Source organism: Primulina huaijiensis, unplaced genomic scaffold (genome assembly GCF_012295235.1).
Source record: "Primulina huaijiensis isolate GDHJ02 unplaced genomic scaffold, ASM1229523v2 scaffold32815, whole genome shotgun sequence".
Classification (NCBI taxonomy): Eukaryota; Viridiplantae; Streptophyta; class Magnoliopsida; order Lamiales; family Gesneriaceae; genus Primulina; species Primulina huaijiensis.
In genome coordinates, this window is record NW_027357684.1 from 21,048 (window position 1) to 44,417 (window position 23,370).

Sequence of the window (23,370 nt, forward strand, 5' to 3'; positions counted from 1 at the left end):
ATTTTGCCTTCGGAAAATGCCAACCTCATAAAACAACCAGTCATTTCCATTCATTATTATATGAAATAATTTTTTTTTTAAAAATAAATAACACACACACACACACACACACACTAGTAGATGATACAACACGTTATGTTGTTAAAATGATAATAAATATATGTTTTTATTATAAACTTAACTATTAAATTATAGTAATTATTGTTTTCCTGCATAAATTTCATAATATTACCCATAAATACATATATATATATATATTTATACACATACCATTTTAAAATTATTAAATANTTAAAAATAATTTTAAATTATATAAGAATATTTTTTTTAACAAAAAATCATGTTGACGGTGATTCCAAGGGAAATTAAAAATTTCACATTATATATTATATTCTTCTCTTTATAAAAAATAAAAAATAGAAATTTAGATTTTTCTATATCTTATCTTCGCTTCTCTCCATCGAGTTGGGCCCTTTCCCCGTCTGCTGTCGTATTCCTGCAGTATAATATTTTATCAAACACAATAATCAAATTTGAAAGAAAGTGAAATACTAATAATTGTCCCGATTTTAGTTGAATTTTCAGCAATTTTGCGTTGATTTCCCCTTTTCCAATCCTTGATTTGAATGCTAGTTGTTGCACAGGATTTGGGATCGCGCTATTCCGATTCAAAATGGGAATCTTCGACGGGCTTCCCATTTCAAGGGAGAAATCGGTTAGTATTGAATTAGTATCCGTATCCATTGATTTTAATAAAAAAAAGGCTTGGGTTTTTTGATCGACTGTAGAGTTTAGCTGTTCAATAACTATAATTTTAGTGGATTGTGGTGAGGATTTTCGCTCCAGTTGGCGGGTTGTTGAATGTTCAATTTTGTTTTAATTCTTGTGTTGTAAATTCATTTTTGTTCAAATTAGGTTTGGAACCCTGGAAATAGGTTGGAGTTTTATTAAGTTGTATATTTGCTTGATTGTAAGTTCGATAGAATCTACAAAATTCTTAGCTTGTGTACAACTAATCTCTAAGCTCGGGGTACTTACTGCAGCTCCAAGAATGGATATTTATTGTCTCTGAATAAATGTTTACCATTTACTGGCTTAATATTTTTACTTCAGATATTGTTTGTCAGAATCAAGATTTCAACTAGCTTCAGTCAAATATTCTGGAAATCTTCTAAAATACTTGGGTTGTCTGTGTCAAAATGTGATCAAGAATTTTGATGGATCCCAGTGAGGGAGGTTGTTTTACTTGCATTATGAGTTCTGTTGTGAGAAGACTTCACCAATATAGGGGAGTTCTTTAAGATAATGCTAAAAACGATGAAGGAAATTTGTCCAAGCACAATCGTTCTTGATAATCTTGAACATAACTCTTATGCTGTATTGAGATGGTTAGGAGATCTCATATCAGCATGCTGTAGAAGTTACTTCATTAATAGATTTACCCTGTGAAACCAGCATTCCCAAGTTTTAATTTCAAAAATATTTTTTTTTCTTTCTACATGTTTTGGAAGAAGTCCCGTTACTTGGTCTCTAGAAAATTCTTTAAATACTCTATTATTTAATAACTTGATGGACTCTTTCCCATGAGCTAAGGCAGTAATTTGGCTTGAAAGATTACTAAGACCTCAACAGCATCAATGATGGATTTCAGACTAGTCTTAGGTGTTTGCACTTTGTCGTGCAAAATTAACTAAAATATTCGTAGTGGAGGAATCTAGATATTTGGTTTTCACTTATTATCGAGGTCTGTGTAAAGCCGGTCAGATGTTGCCTTGCATACGACTAGGCAGTTCCCCCTCCATATCCACCATCCCAAAATAAATAAATAAATAAAAGAAAATAAAAAGAATTTAGACGAATATTGTGTTATTTCAGCAAAGAATCAAGATTCTGATATTGATTGACTTATTCTTGGTTTATTATCTGATTTATATTTAAATAATTATCCAAAGAATTTCTTCATAGTTGTCCTCAAAAAATATGGAAACCACACATCTATGAGAATTTTGGGGGATTCATTGCATCATGATTTTTTAGACTCGAAGTTTCCAATTTTAAATTCTCATTTAACTCGTTCAAACCTATAGCTCTTCTTCTTTTGCAATTGTGCTTTCTTTTTTCTTTGGAAATTCATTCTTGTTACGTCGCCATTTTAATTATGTCTCTCTCATGGTATTGCAGTACTTGAGGGAAGAGCTTTGTAAGATAGATGAGAGTTGGGCCGCAGCACGATTTGATTCATTACCTCATGTTGTGCATATTTTGACATCAAAAGATCGTGAAGGAGATGTGCATGCCTTGAATGAGCAGAGTGATATTATTGAAGAAGTTGTTGATGAAGTTGTTCATGCGTATCATGGTGGCTTTAATAAAGCAATTCAAAATTATTCTCAGGTTTCTTGCAAGTCCATCCTTTTTTGTATACCCCCGTCACACATGCTTTTCTTTTCAGGTTTAATTACTAAATTAGGTTCTTAGCCTTTTTTCAGTTTTTTACCTTTTCTTTTCCTTCTTTTTCCTATTTGGGATGTTTTCCTTGCATGTCAAGGATTTTTGTTATAGATTATGACAATTGGAGGATTAGAAATTGGCTTGGAACAGAACTGTGTATTGTAAACATCTGAGGAATTTAAGTTGTAAACATGAAAGACAGTGTCACAAGGCTAGATGTAATTTTGTTCACATTCAAGGAAAAAATCATGTACATACTCGTGTGGAAAAAATACAAAGACTTAACAAATACATATTTAGGCAACAGAAAAAAACAAAAAGAAGGAAAAAGGGAAAAAATTACCTCGTGCCTTTTGAGATCTGGATTTGATACAGGGTCATCAGGTGTTCTTGGGGATCTTACACTTTTACTGACGGTCGATTTTGGACTCTTTAATCTTTCCATTGGACATGAAACACCGATGTCAAGCTCCTTTAACAATTTATAAGCATCTCAAATGCACATTCAATGGGTTTTTTTTATGTTTCTAGCACCTTGATGTCACTCTGGTACTATTGTGTATGCTCGAACCTAAAAGTTATGGCTCTATGATTCTTTTTATCTCCCCTTAAATTGCGAAAGTGATCTTTCTTGGCTACTGGATATGCACAGAATACCAATGTTCAAATTCTTGTCGATATAGATTTAACATGATATAAATGTTTCTTAATTAGCTTCTCTTGTACTATCACCCTCTTGGATTGCCCTGAGAGAATTCTTGATAACTTGACTGATCATCGATAATATTCCTAGTGTTCAACAATTTTTAAAAGAAATAAACAGTTATTTCATAGTATTTATAAGATACAATAGTATATTTTGATCAGTTACATTATTGATGGTGAAAAACACAACCAGGTAACTTTCTAAAATGTTGTAGCACATTACTATAATACACGACCTTGTACTTAATATTATGCATGCCTTCTAATGGGAGGTTAAAATGATGAAAAAATTTCAACTGAAATTTCTGGTAGGCACGCCAGTATTTTCATTCTTTCAACTCTCTTGTCATCTCATTAAGTCAAGGACTCCTATGGCTATTATGGCCATGAGTCAGGCAAATCTCGTCCATTTATTAGTTTCCCACTTCAAACCATCATTTGTTTCATTTGGAAAATTCCAATGTAAATCTGAGCTGTAAACTGATGAAAAATTGTAGCCAAACATTGCTATACCCTCAGAATTTGTTTAGAACGAAATAATTGTTTAAGCTATCATGTGTGCTTGCTAATTCTTATTAAAAGAAAATGAAATGTCATGAATAAGCGAAGAGGGCAGTCACAAGGTCATCATAATTTTTTGGGGCATTTCGTGTGATGATTTCATTTGAAAGGGAAAAAGCAGTTTGTGTTCCAGCGGTATGTACTCCTATTGATGACATTCTGATTTGTTATCCTAGTTTGTTTCAGCTGTACTTTTTTATTTCTTTAGCTTTTTTTTAAATAAGAAAGCTCTATAACAGTGAGAAAATATGAAGGGAAGGAAACTAATAAAGAGCTTAAACTACAGTCTCGAGAATTCGAAATCTATGCGGCTGAAAATATTTTTTCCCCTCTGAGATTATGTTTACTGGCAATGTGAGTTGATTTGGAAACTGCTAGTGTAGCGGAAACAATTATTTGTGTAGTTTCAAATATGAGTCCTTTTAAGCAAGTAGCTCATTCTGAGTTAATAGATGGGAATTGTGTGGAATTTAAAAATGAATATTCTGTATTGGTTTTTCAGATTCTGCGGTTATTTAGTGAATCTGCTCAAAGTATTGGGGCCTTAAAGGTTGATTTAGCTGAGGCAAAACAACTTCTTGGTGCTCGTAATAAGCAGTTGCATCAGTTATGGTATAGGTCGGTTACTTTGCGGCACATAATATCATTGTTGGACCAAATTGAAGGCATATCTAAGGTCAGCTTGTTTCTGTGTTTCTTCTCTATGATTGGATTTATGAGTTGGCTTAATTATGTTTTGGAGGATTCCAAACTCTTCTTGGTTGGCTTTGATGAATATGGCTGAGCTTCTGGTTGAAATTGGTCAGCTTGTTTCTATGTTTCTCCTCTTCGGTTCTTATGATTAGATTTATGAACGGGGTTGAATTTGTTCTGGAGGATTCTAACTTGTTCTTGATTTTGACTTATGATGAATCTGGTGATCTTCTAGATGAAAATTGTGCTTATGAGTTACCATAGCTTTATTATCTTGCAATGTTTTTTGTTGTTTGTGCTTTCTTTTTTACTTGGTTTTGTTAGTAACTTAATACCAAAATACATGTCCAGGGATATGGTGCAAACTTATGATTTTTATTTTGGTTTTCTATTCCTATGCATTTATATGGTAATAGTGTATTTATTGTGTAAAAAGTTAAACTTGGAATTTTAAAAAAATGCGGAGAATGAACTGTTGATTTCGTGAAATCATGTAGTTTTTATTAATCTTTTTAGCGGATACAGCTGGCTGTTTCATCTGTTTGTATGTGCCTTTTGAATATGATCTTTTTCCTGCATCGTGTTCACCAGCTGGACTGTATTTTTAATTTTATAGAGAATTACCTTTCTTGTCCCTGAGTATGCAAATGATGAAAAGATGATTGTCGAATATTGAAATTGTTGTGGAAGTTGCTACTCTAAATCTGCAATCATTAAAGTTTCTGCAAATTGATCAATCTCTAGTTCCTTTCGCCGTATTTGTGACATCACACTAATTGAAGTGATCAAAGAAGAAAAGTTGCAGAGTTATGTAAAAACCAAGCTACAACATTGAGCCATATATTATTTTGATGGGCTGATTTCCTTTTGCTGATGTGCTTTATTTTTACCCAATAGAAAATAGGTTAATACTGTTTACCCATCAATCTCTTGCAGGCTCATGCTTCTTAAATCGTTTGTTCTTTAACCTTCTAACTTGCTTTAGGTTCCAGCTCGTATTGAAAAGCTCATCGCTGAAAAGCAGTTTTATGCAGCAGTACAACTACATGTTCAGTCAACTTTGATGCTTGAGAGAGAAGGCCTCCAAACGGTTTGTTGTTGGTTATTTCTCCTCGTCATGCAAGATTTCTGTCATTCAGCCATAAAGGGCTAAGCTTGTTAAGATGGATGCCTGGAAATTTGTGCTTGAAAATTCTCCGAAAGTGGATGCCTGAAAATTTGTGCTCTGTTTAAGATCCTGAGCTGTTACTTAGTTTTGCATTTTTTTAATCTTCAGTTTGGCTTACATTATCCACCACTGCAAACATAATTGTTCACCATGAAAATTATTTGAATAAATGAAAAATCATCACTTGCTTACAAAGGAAAACATCGACTTAAATTGATGCCCCCTGATTTTTCTTGAAGATATGAAGCATGCTTTCTGTTTCATATCTTTCATAGAATCCTTGATTTACACCTAAAAGTGCCATGATCTCGAGAAGGAAACTGATTTGTGAACATGATACCAACAGAAAAAAATACTCAAAAAGATTTAACAAATTTAATTCCACGAGGACATCTGGAAAGGAGAGAATGATTTCTTGTAAGCCATTATTTAATGATGTCCTATTTGTGTCAGGTTGGTGCTCTTCAAGATGTCCGGTCTGAATTGACAAAGTTGCGAGGAGTACTATTCTATAAGGTTTTGGAGGATTTGCATTCCCATCTCTACAATAAGGGTGAATACAGGTATGTATTTTATTTACAATCTTCAACAAACCTCCGAATCCACAGTTTTTAGCACAACTATAGGAGTATAGGTGGAACCGTTGGAACATTTCATCCTCACCCTTTAGAAGTGTTCCTAGCGAGGATCTATTAACCACAGACCCGCGGCTGCAGTATTAGCTTCTTAAGCATATTACAAGGCTTAAACTCATTCATTGTTTGGACATAAAAGAGTACCTATTTATGTTTTCTGTGAGAGTGCTTCTCAGATTTACATTTTCTCTGATAGTGCTTACATTTTATACTTTCACATAATCTGTTTAAGATCCATGAGCTTTACTATCCTGAAGACAATCTTCTTACCTGGAAGATTCTTTTATCCAGTTTTGTTCTTTGGTACATCGGTTAAACTAATGCTTTTGTCACCTTTCTTGTGACAGTTCAGTGACCTCAAGCATAAATGAAAATGATGACGCAATTCCAACAACTTCAGATATTTCATTTTCCACGAATTATTCGCACTCTCTCTCTCGAAGAACCAGGTTGCTGAAAGGAGACGATACTTTTGGGGCAATTGGTACTGGGGATGGATTATACAGACCTAGTTCGGTTGATGGAGGGTTAGATAAGTCTTATTTTTCAATGAATCTCTTCAACTGTTGTTTTCTCCTTCTGTGTCTGGTGATCTTTCAATTCAGACTTTGCCGTCCAAAGATCTTTTGACTGTCTTTTTTACATATTTGCGTTCTTCAGATATCCAAAAATTAAATTTGTTATGATTTCTTCCCGTCTCAATTTGCTAAAACAATCGGTATGAGCACACCACCTCTTCGAGGTTGACAACCTAATGGGTTCTAGATCTATCTGAACTTGTGATTTTTGTTCTTCGATTTTAAACTCAAATACGTTCTCATTTTAGATCTTGTTCTTGTGTTAAGAAATGGATGCTTAAAGGCTGGGGTTAAGTTTGAACAGGTAGTGAAATGGATATCTAATATCATTGTGCTACTGTGGAACGGATAATGATGTTTTTTTCTAAGTTTCTGTATTTGATATTTGAGAAGAAGGAAGGTCTTTCCTTGCTCTTTATTTCTGTCCAACTCCTGGTTGCCTTTCTTATCTTAATTAAAATAAAATTTTACCACTGAATGGTCTTTCTCCATCGCTGTGTGTCAGACAGTTACCAAAAGTTAATCCTCCTCACTCCTTTGTAGTCTTCTTTTTGGTTCAGGTGCATTCTTTGTTTTTGAATTTAAAAGATGCCACATGAAATGGTATTTAATATAGGAAACTCTACTTATGCTATCATATGGCCAAAGTAACGTGATATAAAACTAATACTTCATCTGAGGCTTATTTGCTCTTTCCATTTGTGTTCTTAGTTCGTCAATTGATGGGCACAACGAGGATGTTACAGTGAAGATGAACGATACTGCATCTGAGGGATATACTCCTTCAGCCAGAGTAAATGGTGGTGATGGTGGTGCAAGAGAGATCAAAATTGTTGCTCGTCAAGTTCCCATCTGGTTGTCAGATTCCACTCCTGACGAGTTTGTTGTATGATGCGCATATCGTATATCACATTTTCTAAATTCGAAAGGTCCATGTTCAATGGCTGAATAGCATTTGCAAAATTTTCTGTAGGAATCAATGAGAAAGGGTGATGCTCCACTTTGTGTAAAGTATTTGCAGACCTTGGTTGAGTGTCTCTGCATGCTTGGAAAAGTAGCTGCTGCTGGTGCTATTATATGGTATGCTACTGCTTATATCCGTTTGATGATTGTGCACTCTTCTAATGCTTTAGTATTTTCAGCTTACTTACTCATTTTTTTGATTGGAAACGATATTATATTAATTAAAACTAATAATTACAAAAAAGCGGACGCGTGTCTGCATATGAAAAACCTGGATCATATTAACAACTAGTTAGACTTCAATCCCTAAATAAATCTGAAACTGAAAATATCTTAAAATCCTTATGCTTCTCGATCTAGCTAGGAACCCGAAACTTAATCTTGTCTTAGCATTCTTGATGTTGTACTTCTAGATTGTCAAAAATCCTCATATTCTTCTCCAACCAAACTGACCAACAATTACAATGAACAACCAATGTCCAAAAAATTCTACCTCTTCTGCCTAGTTCGCATCCCAAATCTGTTGCAAAATAATCCCTCGTTGATCTCAAATTTACCCAAACCAAACCCAACTCCTCCAATGCTTTGAACCAAAGGTAGCTCGTAAATAGCTTAGTTACTCATTAACGGCAAAGTCATACTTTCAGGTATTATCCAGGGTACCAAAAGAAACAGCACTATTTATATTAGATTATTTGTGAATTCTATAATGCACCTCTGCCCGCTTGTCTTTTCCATCTTTCGAAGGAAAATGCCATCATCTTTTGATTTCCTGTTATTCCATGAATTTACTGATGACGTGTCAATATGCAGATTGGGTCAATTAAACCATTGTTTTTTTGTTTTTTAGACCTCTTTATTAAATTTGAAAAGATATAAGACTAAGCTAACAAATATGATAGCTGAGATGTTTTTTTAATAATTTACTGCAGACATAAATATTTTATATTTATGATACAATTTAATTTACATTATTGAAGGAATGATTCTTTGGCTTTCAAACTTAGATTGTTTTATTAATTTCCATGCGAGACTTTCGCTAATCAATGGCATGAGGAATTATTTTACCTGGATAATTTTGTTTTGTCCAAAAAACATAGCGTGTAGGAGGTTCCAAGAATTCCCTCTCCAATCACTCCCAGTCCTAGTATTCCCCAGGGAACATTTCCTTCGACACCTCATCTCTGGCCACCCAAATGTTAATGGTGTTGAATCAAAACTGTGGACGAGGTGTCGAAGGAGCAGAGGAATAATCCTCCTACTGGACGAAATTAATGGTCTTGTATTACCAGGGAACTTTTCCTTCCCCTGGGCTTAAGCTGTCATTTAGTCTGTATTAGCAGGATATCAATGGTCTTGAATCAAGATTTTGTCCTCGATAGGAGTGTTGCCCCGTAATGTCCAAACTGTGGATTATCTTGACAGCTTGTGATTACTCAGAGTGATACATCAGAGTTTGAGGAACCATAACTATTAACTCGAACATTGATAATGAGGCCTAGAGACAATGGGCCTTCACGTTATGAATGCCAACATTATTCTAGATTTGAAAAAGACAGCAGTTTTCGATATTTTCTTTTGGGTATGGTTAAGCATAGTGAATTTCCACTTTCAGGCTCAAATAGTTTGAACATGGAGATAACGACTATCTTGAATGATCAATATGCGAGGTATTCTTTGCTGGCGTAATCTACTTCATGTTTTCTGATGCCATTTCTACTTTTTCCCCTACAGTCAAAGATTACGTCCTACCATCCATGAGATTATTACTACCAAGATCAAAACTCTGGCAGAACGCATGAATGGTTCAAAGCCTGGCCTTGGTCAAGATGTCTTCCCTACAATTATGGGTCTACAATATCTAAAAGGGCTGCTGGAGGGTCGCCGATTACCAAGACATAAACGTCAGAATAGTATATCATTGACAGGAGCTTTAGTTGCAGTAAGTCCTGTCTCCCATGTGATGTCTCCAGCAGGAACAGCACAATTTGCAGTAAAAGAACTCCTTCATTCAATTCTGGACACAGTTGTTAGGGTGTTTGGTATGATCTATCAAATTAGTTTTCAGATGATATGCGTCTTTCTTTCCGTATTTCTTGTTTTATCATTGATATAATTAAAACAGAATTTGTTTTTCAGAAAACCATGTCATTGTGGGAGAGCTTATTGAATCAAAATCTTCACAAGTTGGCTTGAACACGCCAAAGGCGATGGCTGCTGAGATCAACTGGAATCATGATTCTGATGCTTCTCATGATACGGGAGGCTATAGTATTGCCTTTTCTTTAACTGTTTTGCAGGTTTCTCATTTCTGTTTTTCCATTTGTAATTTGCTTTTACTGTTTCAACTTCATGTTATTTAGAGATTGAGGACATGTATATATTTACAATTGATGATATATTCCCTAAATGTGATGGTAGAGTGAATGCCAACAACTTATATGTGAGATCCTACGTGCAACTCCTGAAGCTGCATCTGCAGATGCCACTGTACAAACAGCTAGACTTGCTGGAAAAGGCCCCGCTAAAGAGAAGAGGCAAGTGAATGTGGCCATATTTTTGCATATGGCTTTGTTCTGCACACCGAAGATTATTTTATTTTCTTCAGATTTTCTATTTTTCTTTATCTGGTTTTTACATTTTTCGGTTCGAATCCCTCTTATTTTTGTGGGGCAGATATGTATTCTGTGTTATGGCTTTGTTCCGATCCTTTCTTTTTTTCGGTTCCAATCCCATCTCTGTTTTTTGCTGGACATTCCATAAATATGTTCTGGTTATTTTCATTCATTGTGTTGAAAAGGTGAAGGATAAAGAAAAATACTTATTGGTTGACTTAGTTATTATTTGCAGAGATGATGTGCTATTGTTTGATTTTTTTATTGATATGTGAAGCTGCTTTCTGTACTCTGCTAATGTTTTTTAACATTATCATCTTTCCCTGTGCCACCATGAACTCATTTTTGTGTTTGCTTTTGAAATTATAATTTTCTTATTTATGGTTTCAAACAGTGAAATTTCTCTTGTTCTACTGTGCAATGATATATTATCATCAATGTTGATTGCAGAGATGGATCAGAAGATGGTCTTACTTTTGCATTTCGTTTTACGGATGTATCTATGTCCATTCCTAACCAGGGTATGAGTTAACTATAATGATGCAATCTTTAAAGTCGGTATTATAATTGTTTTTATTCGTGTCCTCGTTGAGTAGCCAAACGGCACTTGTTACGAACTCGATGCACTAGTGCATTTGATGATATGATGTAGTTATAAACCATTTAAGAGTCATCAGCCTGTGCGTGAATGGGTTAACTGAAAATGTGTTCTCTACTAAGAGAATGATTTTTAGCTAAACATGAATTCTGTAACATGGAGTATCTGTGAACTGATTATCTTATTGTAGCGTAAGAGTCTTGCAAAAAAAAAAAGAGTACAAGATGCTAAGAATAGCATGAAACACGGGTTTCAATATTTTGGACTGTTGTCTGGTGTTTGTTTATATTCAAATGCTTTTTATAGGGTTGGTAGTTGAAGCTGGGCCATTGTAGATAGTTATAAAAAAGGTCCTGTTGTTATTACATACTTTGTTGATCCTTGATCTGTGGAGTGGGCTACTGTCCATGAACTAGACATGACCTGGCATTGCGTATTAGGTGGGACCTTATAACTTCTTCTCCTGCATTGATTGTGTAAGAAATTTTCTGTCGTGTTATGAAACTGTGGTTTACTCATATGTGTCATAGTTGGCATTGCTTTACAATACTGACTAAGCAAGGAGTGTTGAACTGCCAATTGTACAAGGTTCATCTGGGTTCATGATGCATTTACCCTCGAGAAGTTTCTTGAACAAGCTGAAGGGAGTTGTTAATTGTCAGTTGCATGTATTATTGGCATTTGGAAGATTTTTTTTATTTGTAAGGATGTGCATTTTCAATTTGTTGCTCTTAATTTGTTAATATTTATTGGCCAGCAGTCAGTTTATGCTGAGAATAAATTGACGTACAATTAAGTTCCTCCCAGGTTCTGAGCTTATTCGCCAAGGATGGAGTAAAAAGGGTACCAATGTACTCAAAGAAGGTTACGGAACTGGAGGTTTGTTACCTGAACAAGGGATATATTTAGCAGCATCAGTGTACAGGCCAGTTCTTCAGGTATATAAGAATAGAAGAAGCGTATGCTGGTCTATTCTCTGGTCATTATGATTCCAAGCAACACATCACTTAATTCTCCTTGTGTTGTCCCTTCTGCAGTTTACAGAAAAAGTTGCATCAATGCTTCCTCAAAAAAATTCTCAGCTTGGGTGAGTGCATAGTGTATTATTTTGACACTCTATCAGGGGAATGATTGCATAAATTTGATTTAATTGACCTTCTCTGACTGTTAGAAAAGTATTTCTACGTGCATAATCTTTAAAATCGTTGCTAGTGATTTTCATAGATTTAATGCTTCTCTTAAGAGAACGCATGTGGCATACCTCATTGAGTTTGTTTTGATAAACTCTCTTGCAATTAAATCTGGTATTCTAGTGACAACCTCTGTGGGAAAAATTAACAGCTTTGCGCCAATTAAATTTTAAAGAACCTAGTATTGGAGAGCTTGAGAAACCTAGGTGATGCTTACTTTATGTAATTTTACATTTTTTCTTTAAAAAAGTAAATAAACGATGTTTGGTGATGATATTTAAAATATAAGATTTGAAGATGAGGCATATTCCTAAAAGAACTTTTACATTATGTGTGCAAAAAACTATCATGATTTGATTAATGAATGTTTCAGAGCTGAAAATTCTTTTGTTTTTTTTTTAAAATATTGCTAGAGGTTTAGCATAATCCCCAAGGCGCAAATGAACTGAACTGGTTTCAAAAAGCCAGTTTTTAGACTGTTTAATTTGTATTCAAGATCATAATATATGAGCCTTAAGACATTAAAGAAAAAATTATATTCATCAATAGGTTGTGTGCCCACCACAATTTTTTTAATATATTTGTTAATATTTTGTAGATATATGAAATTTAATTTCGAACTCTAGTCTATTTTGAGCTTTTGCTTGACCCAGCTCCCACAGAAAGAAGTGAGTTTGAACTCAAACTCTGAACCAAGCCCAGAGTTGTTCATTTTTTGGTTTAAAACTGTTAAGTTTGAGGGCGACTATGAAATATAAGTTGATATTCATCTTGATTCTGTATGTTTACACACCTAACACCTAACTAATTAGGATTGGTAAAGTTTTGTTCTTGTCATTTTAGTTCTTAGTGTGGCAAAAGTATGACAATAATGACACGGGAATGAAAGCATGGTAGAAATCTGCTTAGACTATGAGTAAATTGGTTTACAGGATACGTCTTGAGTGGAATAATTATTTGAATAAAATAGCATCCAGTGTGTGTTTCGAGATAAATTATATGTAAGAATGAATAATTTATGTCTTTTTTAGGTTGAAACTCTCCAAACGTTTTTCTGAGGTTTATGTGAACGACATTTATACCTTTTATTTTTCTGTTCACGTTAAAATATTTTTTCTTCTTTTTATTTTTGGTATATCGTGTTTCTTATTAGAGATGCAACTTATAAAGAAAGTGAAAATTATATATTTGGTTATGTAAATTGAACGTTTTCCATTTTTGTTCTTATTATCGATCAATTCACGGTTTTTGTCCACTAATTTGCACTTTTTTCTATTTTAGTCTTTTTTTTTACCAAAGCGCTAACGTGACATCGGACATGCATTAATGTCCGACGCCATGTCAGCAATTTTTAATGCCGTGTCATCATTTCGTGTCAAGTCAGCGCTAAGATGAAAAATGACTAAAATTTAAAAAATACAAATTAGGAGGATAATACTCTAAATCAATCGGACCAAAAATAGACATATGCAAGTTACATGACAAAAATAATTATTTTCCCCGTGATTAAATGTATAAATTGTACATCACACACAAAAAATATCTACTCAAACAAACTTTTGCCAGCACGAGAAGAAAGCCATGAAAGTAGAGCAGGGAAATAGAAGTAAGAACAAGGAGAAGATAATATTGTGCCTATATTATTTCCTTCTTCTTAGTTGTACAATGATTAGGTTACACATACCCCTTTATATACTTGATTAGCTACCCTAATTTTAGTGACTGAGTATCGCGTATCCTTGTTTTCATTATACAGATTAGGAATAAAGTATTTCCTCATATTTCTATATAATTAAAATTTTCTCTTCCTATTTCTCAGCTTTAATAAATCTAAATTGATAATCCAACTTGGGTTCCAGATCATTACACATGTATTCAGATTAATAGATGTTGACATCCAATTATTAAGGTACTGATATTGTTCCTTAAAGTCGTTGCTTAATTGCGCCAAAAAAGTAACTGGTAACTTGATGTTCTCCCATGGTTGTTTTTTGCACTTTAATTTTTAAAATGGAAAATGTGTGAAGCAAGTCGAATTCTTGATTCCTTATCCATCGAGTTTCTGACTCCAGTTGAATGTTAATCATATACCTGACCGTTGAACAAATTTCGCAGCAACGATGGATTGTTCACGTTTGTGGAGAACTTTGTGAAGGATCACTTTTTACCTACAATGTTTGTGGATTATAGGAAAGCCGTGCAACAAGCCATATCAAGCAAGTCTTCCAAACTAGTTTCTTTTCTGTTTGTAATTAGTTTAAGTACTTGAGTGAGTTTCTTTTTTATATTTTTCTATTAATATACTGCATTAAATGTTACATGATTGGATTTTATTAGTTTTTCATGAATCATTAGATTCTTCTTTCTTGGTGGCTGTCACTGATTTCACTCCTTGTCTGAGACCTGTAGAACCGCTATTTTTTGTGGATGTTGTTTTACTCCAAGCCATGGAATATAGTCTGAAGCTTTACCAGCAATCATATTGGTTCCGTGCTCATTTTTTGATAAATAATTAAATCAAAGTGACAAAAATATTCATTGTACTGCATTATAAATATTTCAAACTTCTCCCACAAAATTGATGTTAGATTCTATGCACATAGCCGTGAATAATCAGACTGTGAATATGAAAACATTGCTGTACCAACTGTTAGTTTCAGCAGTAGCAGCAGAGGCTAAGCTTTGCATGCATAAAAATTAACAGCCAGTACTCTTCAAGGTTTGCTAAGTGCACAAATGCAGCATTCTGATACAGGTGTTGGGTACACCTATTTGTGCATGCATAATAGGCCTCACAAATGTACACTTAAATCTATGGTTGAAAGTTCACAATTCAGTCTCAACAGATGTTAATGAAAAGTTTTAACCATCTTAATATTTTTAGTTACTTAGTTGGGACATTACAGAGTTGCTAAAAGTAGTTTGGGGTTGATAGAAATTTGTATGCCTGATCCTAGTGGCTAGTGCGCCTGGAGATTCCCAGAACTGGCATTACATTAAGTATCACTGCATGGGGTATTCTTGGGGTTTATTCTTCTCTAAAACTATGGATATAAATACTGCTTCTGAATCTTAAAGCCATCTCAGTGGGGCTTGATCCCTGTTTTTGCAGAAAGACAAACATGGGAAACTTATAGTTAAAATCTCTTTAAATTATTGTACTTTCTGATTAGCATTCTCTAGTGTACCTCCCAGTTCACCCTGTGCCTAGTGCTAACTTGATTTTGCAATTGTGTCATTGTTGTATTATTCTTGTTCATGTCAGCAAAGTATTTAAATTATTGCAGTCCTAAAAGCAACTACGTGCAATATACATGTATTTTATTTTCAATGTACTTACGATCCCTTGTAAACATTTGATGTTCTGGGAAAGTGGAGAAGGTATGACTGGTATCACATCTCATCTCATCATGTCACCACCCATTTATATAAAGCTTTACTCATTTCAAGTTCCTTTTTATTCTGCCGTAAATTAAGTGTCATTTCCCTCGATTTTCAAGAATTATTTTCTGCATCTCACTGTAAGAATTTCCAGCATAAGCAGGAGAGAGCTGTGTGCATGCTGCTCTATGCTCTTTATGCAAGAATATTGGATATGTTAAATGCAGCAGATATGTTAAAAGCATATATAATATTTAGAATTGGGATTGGAAATATTAGTAAATATCATGCTATAAAGTAAAATTGTTGTTTTAATTGGATTGTGATCTGGGTGCAGGACTAAAATGCAAAGTTGAATGATGAATCCCAGGCTTTGCAGACATGTGATGTTTCTCTGAATAATTTGAATATATTCTTCTTTGTTCTGATTTTTTGCTTTCTTCTCTAACCAGGTCCAGCGGCATTTCGCCCTCGAGCACACACATCTACTTCTTATACTCCTTCAATTGAGAAGGGGAGGCCTATATTGCAAGGATTGTTGGCAATAGATTTCTTAGCTAAAGAGGTGCTTTTGATCTAACCGCAAATTTTTTGCCATTGTTATGATAAGAGGAGTAAATACTTCATTTCAGACAATTTTTCTCTCTTAATGTTCATTGTCATTTGTTTAGGTACTTGGATGGGCGCAAGCAATGCCCAAATTTTCTGGTGATATAATCACCTATATGCAAACGTTCCTGGAAAGAACATACGAAAGGTGTCGGACATCATACATGGAGGCATGTAAACTTACTCCTTTTTGTCCCTGTTTCAGTTTTTTTTTTTTTGGATGTCCTTTTTGTCCCTGTTTCAAAATGTTTGTTAACATGTACAAGTATTATGTATAATTCTGCTGTGCCATATTTTTTCCTCCTTTGCCATCACCTTTAGGCTGATGCTTTGTGGCTTTATAACTTCATTACGAATAAATGCGTGGACTGATAAAACAAGGTGATTATATTTAGTGTCTGGGTGATCTTGTTTGACTGGGATATGAAATCAACTGGGTGAGAGGCAAAAAACAACTGTATAGGTCTTATCAAGGTTGAGAAAATTGACCGATAAAATTTATGGATTTGTGTGACGGCATGCCGGTGATGTTTCTTGGGATAGACTAGATCTTCATATTTTTTGATACATTATGCTGTACGTTTCCAGTCCGAGTTCAATTGAACATACATTTCATGAAATTGTTATGACCAAGTAAGATTGGAAATGGGATAATACAATAGCAAATTCATACGAAAGGTTCTGAATAGACCTTTTCTGTTTCTGAATCTTCAAATATGTTCCTTATGCATTAATTCATTACTATAAGATCTCACTTTTTTTTTTGTTTGGAATGTCAGGCAGTTCTTGAGAAGCAAAGTTATATGCTCATTGGTAGACATGATATTGATAAACTGTTGCGGCTCGGTCCGGATATTACACGCTTATCAAGTTCAATAGATCGAGCTATCAGAGATACAAATGCTTCAGATGCTGAGTCTGTTGAAGTTGAAATGGAATTATGTGATAAATTATTAAGCTTGAGGCCTATCAAGCAGGTATCTGTGCCCTTGTGGGCTATAGTCTTTTTCTTTTCTTTTCTTTCCTTTCTTTTTTCAATTATGTTTCTGAACGCAAAATGTCATGTTAAATTCGCAAATCAGAAATCTTGTGATAGTCTTAATTGTAATAATCTGTGAATTTTTTTGACGAATTTTTTGCAGGAGAACCTGATTCATGATGATAACAAACTTATCTTGTTGGCATCATTGAGTGATTCACTGGAATTTGTTGCAGACTCAATAGAAAGGCAAGTTCACTTTGTCTTGTTGTACTCATGAGCTTGTCTAGTTATCTCGCTTTAGGATATGATTTTTTGTTAAATTCTGGTCCAATCAAATCATAATTGTGGATAATAGTTTTGGCAATTCAAAAGGAAACTGTATCGTACGCAGTGATTTCAAATACATTTGTTTTGTGTCTTTCTCAGCTTGTCCACACTTGTACTCTTGTATAGCATTGGGTGATTTTGCTAAGGCTTTTACAGCGAATTGCATAACAATGCAGCTATTTAACAAATAAACAGGAGCAGAGTTCTCATATGATAGCTTGTATCTATTTCCAAGTTTATCGTCTTTTGTGTCGATGATTAACAAAGGGGAAGTCCTTTTGATACAATAATTTTGCATTGTTTTAAAACAAAATTATCGAGGTATGGGCATAGGGCTACAAGTAACTGATGTTGAACTTTCTTTCTACTTTTAGGCTTGGGAAATCATCTTCCAGCACTTATAATCAAGTAGAAGAGAATGGAAGGGTGAAAAACTTGCATCATGCTAGAACAAACAGTGCGCCTCCGAAGGATCTTTCAACATTTGCTGAAGAATATAGAAAACTAGCAATTGATTGCCTCAAGGTTCTACGCATGGAGATGCAGTTGGAGACTATTTTTCACATGCAGGTATGTAAATAGCTTGTCTCAAAAGGAAAGGACATGCATCTTTGACCTTTTTTGCGAAAGAAAATTGTTGCTCACTAATATTTCTTGCTGTCAAAATCTTGAAATGTGTAGGAAATGACAAATAGGGAGTATTTGGATGACCAAGATGCTGAGGAGCCTGATGATTTTATTATTTCATTGACTTCCCAGGCAAGTTTTCATATTGATTTGTTGGGCATTATACGGAGTTTATTTATGCAGATACATGGGATTTAGAAAGAAAAGGATAAAAAACAATCAGAGAAAAATGTGTGAGTCTAGGGCGTTGGGACTGGATCTGAAGAGGGTATATGAAGTTGTACATGTTATTTAATTCAGGAAATAAAAAGATAAAGGTGGCTATTTACCGCTCTGTTTTGATAATCATGCAATATCATTCCTTGAAGAAACTTTGTTCATTGGCAATACCTATACTGAAAGTAGGTAACAGTCTCGACAGCCATTTTCCTTGGAGCATCCAGAAATATTTGGAAGTACTAAGCCTCTGTAGCACACTAGCACTCGCTTCAGTTGCTAACTAGGTGGAGCAATACTATATCTAATGTCCTGTTTGATGTTTTTTTAAGAGCTCCTGATCGCCTGTTGGTTAGATTGTCATATTTGGTGTATATTCCACGTTCTAACCACTGAGAGTTACTTATGTTTACAAAGGTTAATTCGTTAATTATTTTACAACTATTTGGCGAAGGAGTGAAACACTTTGTTATTGTGGTGGCAATAGTACCTTCTCTCCCTCCTCTAGAACACACGCACATGAAAACAGAAACTAAAATTAACCAAAAAAAAAAGAAAAAATTAAAATAGGAGATTAAATATGTTGGCTTGAGCCTCCGAAAGCAATGATAATGAAAACGAATTGGTGCATCTCGATACTTGTTTTCATTTGTTTTCCTTTTTTTGCTATGTTGTGTTCATTGGGAAAAAATGTTTTACCCACTCTTTTGCTTTTCCTCACTAGTATCTGAAGAGCCGAGGTTTTTTAATGTTTGTTAATGCAAGACAGATAACGCGTAGAGATGAGGAAATGCTGCCATTTGTTGCTGATACAAAACGAAATTATATATTTGGAGGAATATGTTTTGTAGCAGCCAATGCATCCATAAAGGTTTGTTTGTCGCTTGTCTTGTGTTCAAATTGTGTAAAATTCAGACACTGAAGAAAATAATTTGGTCGGTTTAATTTTCATCAATGAAATTTGTTTTTTCTCTGGTTAGGCTTTGGCTGATATGAAATCTATCAACCTCTTTGGCGTTCAGCAGATATGTCGTAACTCAATTGCACTGGAACAGGTATTTTAACTCGTGTATTCTCCTCCTTTCTCTTCCTCTCCTCAATATGCTATCTATCCTCTTCTTTTGATCTGCTTTCCTGTAGATCAGGAACTGTTTGTGTTGGTTTTCTTATTCTGCATATTTATGCCGATAATTTCCATTTCACGTGAAAAAAGAATATCTAATTAAACATAAATATCGATGGAATCACTTGTCGAAAGAGAGAATATGGTGAAGTGTATGTTTTTTATATTTCCCTCAAATGTAAATAAAAATAATACAAGCATTTTTATGGGCTGAAAAATCTGGAGGAATATATATTTCAAATTGGAACAATACTCTTTCTAACACTTCCCCTCAAGTTGATGCACATATTACTCATATTGAAAAATGACTTGGAATTCAATGGTAAAACAATCAGAATATCTTTCACTCGACGATGTTTTCTTATAAAAGGTTATTCAGTGCCATAAACTATCTCGTAAAACTATTCAGTTCTTTGAACTGATGTTGGCTATTCCGTGCTGGAAAGTGATATGTAAAGCGGTTGAGTCCCATTGCACCGATGTTTTACTAGAAGATTGCTAGTGGACCCTTCCAAAAAACAGAAAAAGGGAGGAGTAAAAATTTAGTTTGACAGTTACATAAAAATCCGTATGGTTATTACTTTCTGCATTTCATTTTTGCACTTAGTTTTATTATGTTTTTCGCTCATTCTAAAGAATTAAACTAGAACATTGAGTTATTATAACTCTATTCCGAAAGGTACTGTAAACCTCAAGTAGATGGGTTCTTTTAAAAGGTTTTAAACTGTTAATTCATCTACCTCTTTATCACTATCATTTTCAATTCTAACAATTTTTCTCAACACTTTTGGCTCCAATACCATATGGAAAATAGATAATTTTGGAAATGCTGCTCGTTGATATTTCCTTTGTAAATGTCCATGATTTGTCCTTTTCATGATCTGAAATACTTCAATTTATCAGGTAAGAAATCTAAATATAATTTGGAAGATCCGACTAGGACTTAGTGAATTATAATAACATATTTTCCAAATAAGAATGATATGTACTCCAACAACTTTTAAGAATTCCATGTCACAATTCAACTTACTTGAGTAGGTAACTAGAAGTTCTCCCATTATGCATGAACATATCTCGAACCAATCTGGTAGGCATCTCCATCACCGAAATCTTTTGCCCCCATATAATTGTTTTCACCTGTCTTTTTCCCTTGAATTTGTTTTGTGGACCTGGATCTTTGCAGCAATGACACCAGTTAGATGACTGAGAATGGTGTGCTCACATCTTTTTTATTGTGGTTACGATCTACTGTGTGATTGATAGTTTTTTCTGAGCTTTTTAGGCTTTGGCTGCCATCTCTTCAGTTGATAGTGAAGCAGTAAAGATGAGATTAGATCATGTTCGGACATATTATGAACTGCTAAACATGCCCTTTGAGGTAAATCGTCTTAAATTGGTAGTTTCTAATTGTTGTTGGTTGTACTTTATTTTCATAGCCCTTTTCTGAATGCACATTCGCTAACAATTATGAGCACATCACTTGTTCTAGGCATTGCTGGCATTTGTATCAGAGCATGAACACCTTTTCACGGCTGCAGAGTGAGTTATCTCGATAACTGGTTTTCATATGGGCAATTATATCGTCGGTCATATTTAACTGAATGTGTTTCCTTTCAGATATGCAAATCTTTTGAAGGTCCAGGTTCCAGGGAGGGAAATTCCGGACGATGCTCAGGATCGTGTGGCAGAGATTTTGCCACGTTGAAAATTCAAAGCAGACGGGTCTATCAGTCTCTTTGGTGAACTTTTAATGTGTCTGAGTTGATCGATGCACATGAAACAGAAGTATGCCATGGAACAGATGAGAAGAACTCAAATCCTCACCGCCTATGATTATCAGTATTATAGTTGCGAAGAAAATGATCGAACCACTCATATCTTTATTTCTTTTTTTCCTTTTTTCTTTCTTATATAGATTCATTTTTTCATCCCCTGGTGTTGTGTTTGGAAACAGTGAGGCTTTTATTGGATGATTATTTTTCTTTTTGAGTTGTGTAGTACACTCTTTAGACGACGGAATATTGTTTGTGATTTCTAAGAGCTATATTGTATTGGCGTTTTATTCTTTGGAGATTAAATAATTTTTTCCTCTACCAATTACTTTGTGTTATTATAAGTTAATAATTATAAAATAAATGCGGTTCATATTCTCATTGATGAGAAGGAACCATGGTTGTGGATGTTCTGATTAATTTAGCATTTGTCAAACAAAAAAATTGATATTTATCTGTTGTCTATTAATTTTAGATAAAATTGGCTTTCTTGTTATTATTAAGATGGAACTAATCTTCCTCTTGTTTTCCCCCTTTTTTGTAAGAAGCTTCTTGTAGCCCAATCTCATGTATTTTCATTTTTTTATTATGTATTGCTACGGAGTCCTGCCATACATCCAGTTCTTAGTTCGTGTCTTCATGTTGATTAATTTATTCTTTTTGTTTATTTTTAGTTGGTTGATAGTCAAAGTGGTTGTTTAAAAAGAAGGGATAAAAACCCCCCCAAAAAAAAAAATCAGGGGAAAAAATAACAGAAAAGAGAGACATAAAAGTTTAAATTTGTTGGCCAAAGGACAACGAAAAAGCAGGGGATTACAAAAGAAAAGGAAATGATTAAGATTGAGTTTCATTTAATAGTTAGATATTTATTTATTGTATTTTACTTTCGTTTTACTTTAATTTTTTTATACCAAATATCGTGCAATTAGAGGAGGCGTTGCGCTTGGGTAGAGGAGTGGTTGTGGGTTTGGGGCTGTTAGTGGTGGATTATTTAAATATAGATCCTTTTCGAGGAAACAGAAAACCTTAAAATGAAATTTTAGATGCCTAAATAGTGTCCAACCCACCAACAAATGCTACTTTAAATTGGAGCTGTGCTACACAAAATTATTTAAAGTTTTTTCTTAAATTAATAAAATTCAAATTTAATGTATGTTTAAGTGATTTTTGAAATAATATGATTGTTATGAATAAAATAATAGGGATATTTTTTTAGAGTTGAGTTTAGAGTCGATTAACAGGAGAAAAATATTGTATTTGATATGAATTTATTTTATTTTGAAGTTAGCTGCAGTAGTACAATGAGTTGTAGATGACGTCAAACATCAAATCATAACTAGAGTGTCAATCAATGATTAGATGGTAAGCATTAATTACTATTAGTCTTTGAGTTAAAAGTGGTATGTTTGAGGAAATAGACATGGTCAACATTTTTTAAAAAAAAATAACCTCCCCATGTAGTGAACAAATACACTACATGAGGCTGTTTTTTTTTAAAAAAATGTCGATCAGGGTTACAAAACAAAACAACCCGTTAAAAGTATTATGAAGAAGTCAGCAGGATGCCATGCAAACCTTTCAAACAAAACTGGATGATAAAGACGAGGAACCATGGCTGTGATCCAACCGCAGGATGTGCATTTGAACATATGAGCGGAGGAGCCCGGAAACAAGGTGCATGTTGAAGAGTTCTATGCATGACGCCAGAAAGTCCACTTGGGGGAGGGGGGGGATGAGACACCGTCCACATACTGTGCTCGGCAGCAGACAAGACTTGCTCTTGGACGCTCGAGTGCAAACGCATACGACGTCTAAGACCAGTTGAACAACGGCGGTACCTCAACCAACAGTGTTTGGGATTTGAATTGTGGCACTTGCTATTGTGTACAAAATATTACAGTTCTACGGCCAATTATAATTTTGTGTAAAATGTCAATTAACTATAGTAATCGTGTTTGATAAATCTAGTAAGGTGGTGAATCCAATGTTTGAAATAGAACGAAGATTACTTAGCTCAATTAGGCATCGTGTTACATTGGGATGAAATTAATTTTTGAATTCTCGAGTGTCAATCAACAGCACTACTCTCATGCATTAATTAAAGGAAAAAAATGTGGTGAAACCATTCATGTATTATCTATTACCTATATAAAAGAGTCAATCTTTTTAGAATTGT

At 34.3% G+C, this 23,370-nt stretch overlaps 1 protein-coding gene across 1 annotated transcript; it reads left to right on the forward strand.

Moving 5' to 3' along the window:
- Window positions 1–450: 450 nt before the first annotated feature.
- LOC140968192 (exocyst complex component SEC8) lies at window positions 451–21,503 on the forward strand. The gene is made up of 26 exons (XM_073429075.1): window positions 451–715; window positions 2,182–2,394; window positions 4,220–4,393; window positions 5,396–5,500; window positions 6,032–6,141; window positions 6,561–6,740; window positions 7,503–7,677; window positions 7,765–7,871; window positions 9,489–9,796; window positions 9,894–10,054; window positions 10,176–10,291; window positions 10,820–10,890; window positions 11,775–11,905; window positions 12,005–12,054; window positions 14,273–14,373; window positions 15,991–16,103; window positions 16,210–16,321; window positions 16,931–17,124; window positions 17,290–17,375; window positions 17,831–18,026; window positions 18,138–18,215; window positions 19,069–19,170; window positions 19,280–19,354; window positions 20,705–20,800; window positions 20,912–20,961; window positions 21,040–21,503. Exons 1-26 carry the CDS (start codon window positions 674–676, stop codon window positions 21,125–21,127), a joined length of 3,234 nt encoding a protein of 1,077 aa, XP_073285176.1. The 5' UTR covers window positions 451–673; the 3' UTR covers window positions 21,128–21,503.
- Window positions 21,504–23,370: the final 1,867 nt, after the last annotated feature.

Excerpts from the sequence above, each read along its gene's own strand:
- LOC140968192 (XM_073429075.1), top strand. The coding sequence starts at position 674 with ATGGGAATCTTCGACGGGCTTCCCATTTCAAGGGAGAAATCG. Across the intron at positions 10,292-10,819 it reads GGCCCCGCTAAAGAGAAGAG|AGATGGATCAGAAGATGGTC; the intron begins GCAAGTGAATGT and ends TGTTGATTGCAG. Across the intron at positions 20,801-20,911 it reads TGCTAAACATGCCCTTTGAG|GCATTGCTGGCATTTGTATC; the intron begins GTAAATCGTCTT and ends CACTTGTTCTAG.